The sequence below is a fragment of the Lolium perenne genome, chromosome 3, assembly GCF_019359855.2.
Source record: "Lolium perenne isolate Kyuss_39 chromosome 3, Kyuss_2.0, whole genome shotgun sequence".
NCBI lineage: Eukaryota > Viridiplantae > Streptophyta > Magnoliopsida > Poales > Poaceae > Lolium > Lolium perenne.
The window spans coordinates 279,438,357-279,441,121 of record NC_067246.2 but is presented as its reverse complement, the minus strand read 5'-3'; the positions used below and the strand labels follow the sequence as shown (position 1 = coordinate 279,441,121).

Sequence of the window (2,765 nt, the reverse complement as noted above, 5' to 3'; positions counted from 1 at the left end):
GTGAAACTTGCAACTTTTTGAACGAATTGTAATATATTATGTCATTTTGCATATTTCAGAGTAACTTGCTAGGGGGTGCATGGAGAGCAATGACACATATTTTCCACATTATTTAGTTGCCAATTACTATGTTTTGTGTTGCAACTGGGAAGTGAATTGCCCAACCCTTGGCCAGCTCAGACATAACAAATCGTACCGCTCGACGCATTGGCCTAGCAGTGAATCTCCACCTCCAATATATCTGCGAGCCGATCCAAACAAACCAAAATAAATCGAATGGGTCGCTATTTTAGATCGCCTGACAGAAGATGCCATTATACATAACCCACGAAAAAATCGTGTGTGAATGATACCTGATCCGGTCTGAATAATTTCAGACCGATTCCAAGAATATATCTGTCGATTGATCGATCAACCGATCGCAAGTGGAGACCGATGAACTGAATAATCAATCGTGTTTTCCAGCATCAGCTTGCCAAGGGCCAACGCACTCTCGCGACACCAGTGGCCACGGAGTCATAAAGCTCATAATCTACAGCGGCTTTACATACAAATCTAGCGCCTGATTTTTTACCTAAAAATTTCCGACCTGAAAGAAACAGCAAGCGAGAACAGATCGGCGTACGAACACTTGTTTATTCCTCTGTTGTGGTAGTATTAGAGGGCGGGCCGTGCCCGCTCACCGCGCTCGCTCGCCGGCGAACTCTGACGGGCAGGCCGCCCGCGAACGTGGCCGTGAGCCCCGGCGCGAACTTTGGCCGGCGCGAGCTCCGACCGACCGTCTCCACGTCGAAGCTCCGGACCACGGCCACGATGACGGCCTTCATCTCCATGAGCGCCAGGTCCTTGCCCACGCACACGCGCACGCCGGCCTGGAACACAGGGTACCGGTACGGGCTCACCGGCACGAACCGCCCGCCGCGGAGCCACCGCTCCGGCCGGAACTCGGCGCAGTCGGGGCCCCACACGGACTCCATCCGCCCCATGGCGTAGGCGTGGTAGGTCACCCGCGTGCCTTTGGTCACGGCCGTGCCGTCCGGGAGCGTGTCGTCGCCCGCGGCGAACTTGGAGTCGAACTGCACCGGCGGGAACAGCCGCATGCTCTCGTACAGCGCGGCGTGCACGTAGTGCATGTCCTTGAGCTTGCCAAAGACTGGTCGGTCGTCGTCGTCGCCGGCGACGCGCGAGACCTCGTCCCGGATCGCCACGGCGGCCTCCGGGTGGTCGGAGAGGAGCAGGAAGAAGGCGGTCAGCGCCGAGGCCACGGTGTCGCGGCCGGCGAGCATGAAGCTGACGACGATGTCCCGGAGGTACCTGTCGTCGCTGATGGACCCCATGAACCGCGACAGGAGGTCGCTACCAGACGAGGCGCCCAGCTTGTGCCGCTGCCGGATGACCTCCGTGGCGAAGGCGTCCACGAGGCGCACCGAGTCACGGAGCTTCCGCTCGTCCCCGACGTTGAGGAGCCGCTTTAAACGCCATATGATTTGCATTGGCGCGATGGCGCGCCGTGCGGAGAGCATGGACGCCGCGTCGAACGCGTCGACGAACGCCGAGACCGGCATGGACAGCTCGAGGCAGCCCGGGTCGAGGCCGAAGGAGATCTTGCAGATGCAGTCGAAGGCGAAGCGGCGGAACACGTCCTGCAGGTCCAGCACCTTGCCATCGGCATCGTCAGAGGAAGCAGAGTGGAGCAGGGGAACGAGGCGGGAGCGGAGCTCGGAGGCCACGACGCTCGCCGCGTACGCTCTGATCGTGGGCGAGGCTAGCTCGGCGGCGGCAAGTTTGCGCTGGAACATCCAGGCGTCCCCGTCGACGTTGAAGATCCCGCGGCCGAGGAAGTCGGCGAGGATAGCGGAGAAGGGCGCGCCCTTGGGGTAGTTGTCGAAGCGGGCGCGCAGCATGTGGTCGACGGTGACCGGGTTGGCGGTGAGCACGTTGCGGAGGACGTGGACGTGGACCGTGCGCGACGGCGAGGCGCGCAGCAGGTGCGCGTACCAGTCGCAGAGGTTGTCGAACTCGCCCGCCCACGACGCCGTCAGGTACGCCTCGCACACCGCGCAGTCGCACCACCACGGCGGGCGCGTGCGCGCCACGGCCAGCAGGGCGGCGAGCGCCACGGTGCACGCCGCGAGCGCGAAGAAGGCGCCGGCCACGTGCGGCTGCAGCTGGGAGGTCGAGAGCGCCTCTGCGGCAGCCTCCATGACGAGCTCGAGGGACTTAGCGCACCGGTGCTATGTTTTCGCGTGCGTTCGTGCGCGGGCTTTCATACGCGGGCGGGCGGGCGAGGAGCTGTGTGTGCCGCTGCGTGCCCCCGGACGAGGCCGTTTTATACTCTCCCGGTCACTCGTGGTTGAAGAAGATGGTCGAGCGAGTGTATGGGACTGTCGTGCGCGTGTGTATGGGCAAGGACTCCTCTCCTGTACTTTCCACCGTAAGTTTGACCACTCACAGTCACACACACTGGGTGAGAGGATATCTAGTGCTACAATGTATATGTGTGCTACTTGATTCCACAACAATCTGGGCCATCCAATTTCAGTCAAGGGACAGGATCAAACATGACTCCAGTTCAGTCACCCCCCACAGCTCATATGCAAATTAGACCTTTGTTTTCTTAGCTCGTGCCACAAGATCCATTCCATGTAATCTCTCTCTTTGTTCAGTTCACAACTTCACATAAGAACAGAACAGGATTTCTTCCACTTGCTTGCCCGTAAGGCATCTCTAAAGAAATTATTTGCTCTACACGAAATGTCAGGGAA

The 2,765-nt window shown here is 59.5% G+C and overlaps 1 protein-coding gene across 1 annotated transcript; it reads right to left on the bottom strand.

The window, feature by feature from the left end:
• Positions 1-364: 364 nt before the first annotated feature.
• Positions 365-2,330, bottom strand: LOC127344372 (cytochrome P450 94C1). The gene has a single exon (XM_051370633.2). It carries the CDS (start codon positions 2,202-2,204, stop codon positions 636-638), a length of 1,569 nt encoding a protein of 522 aa, XP_051226593.1. The 5' UTR covers positions 2,205-2,330; the 3' UTR covers positions 365-635.
• Between the last annotated feature and the right edge of the window lie 435 nt (positions 2,331-2,765).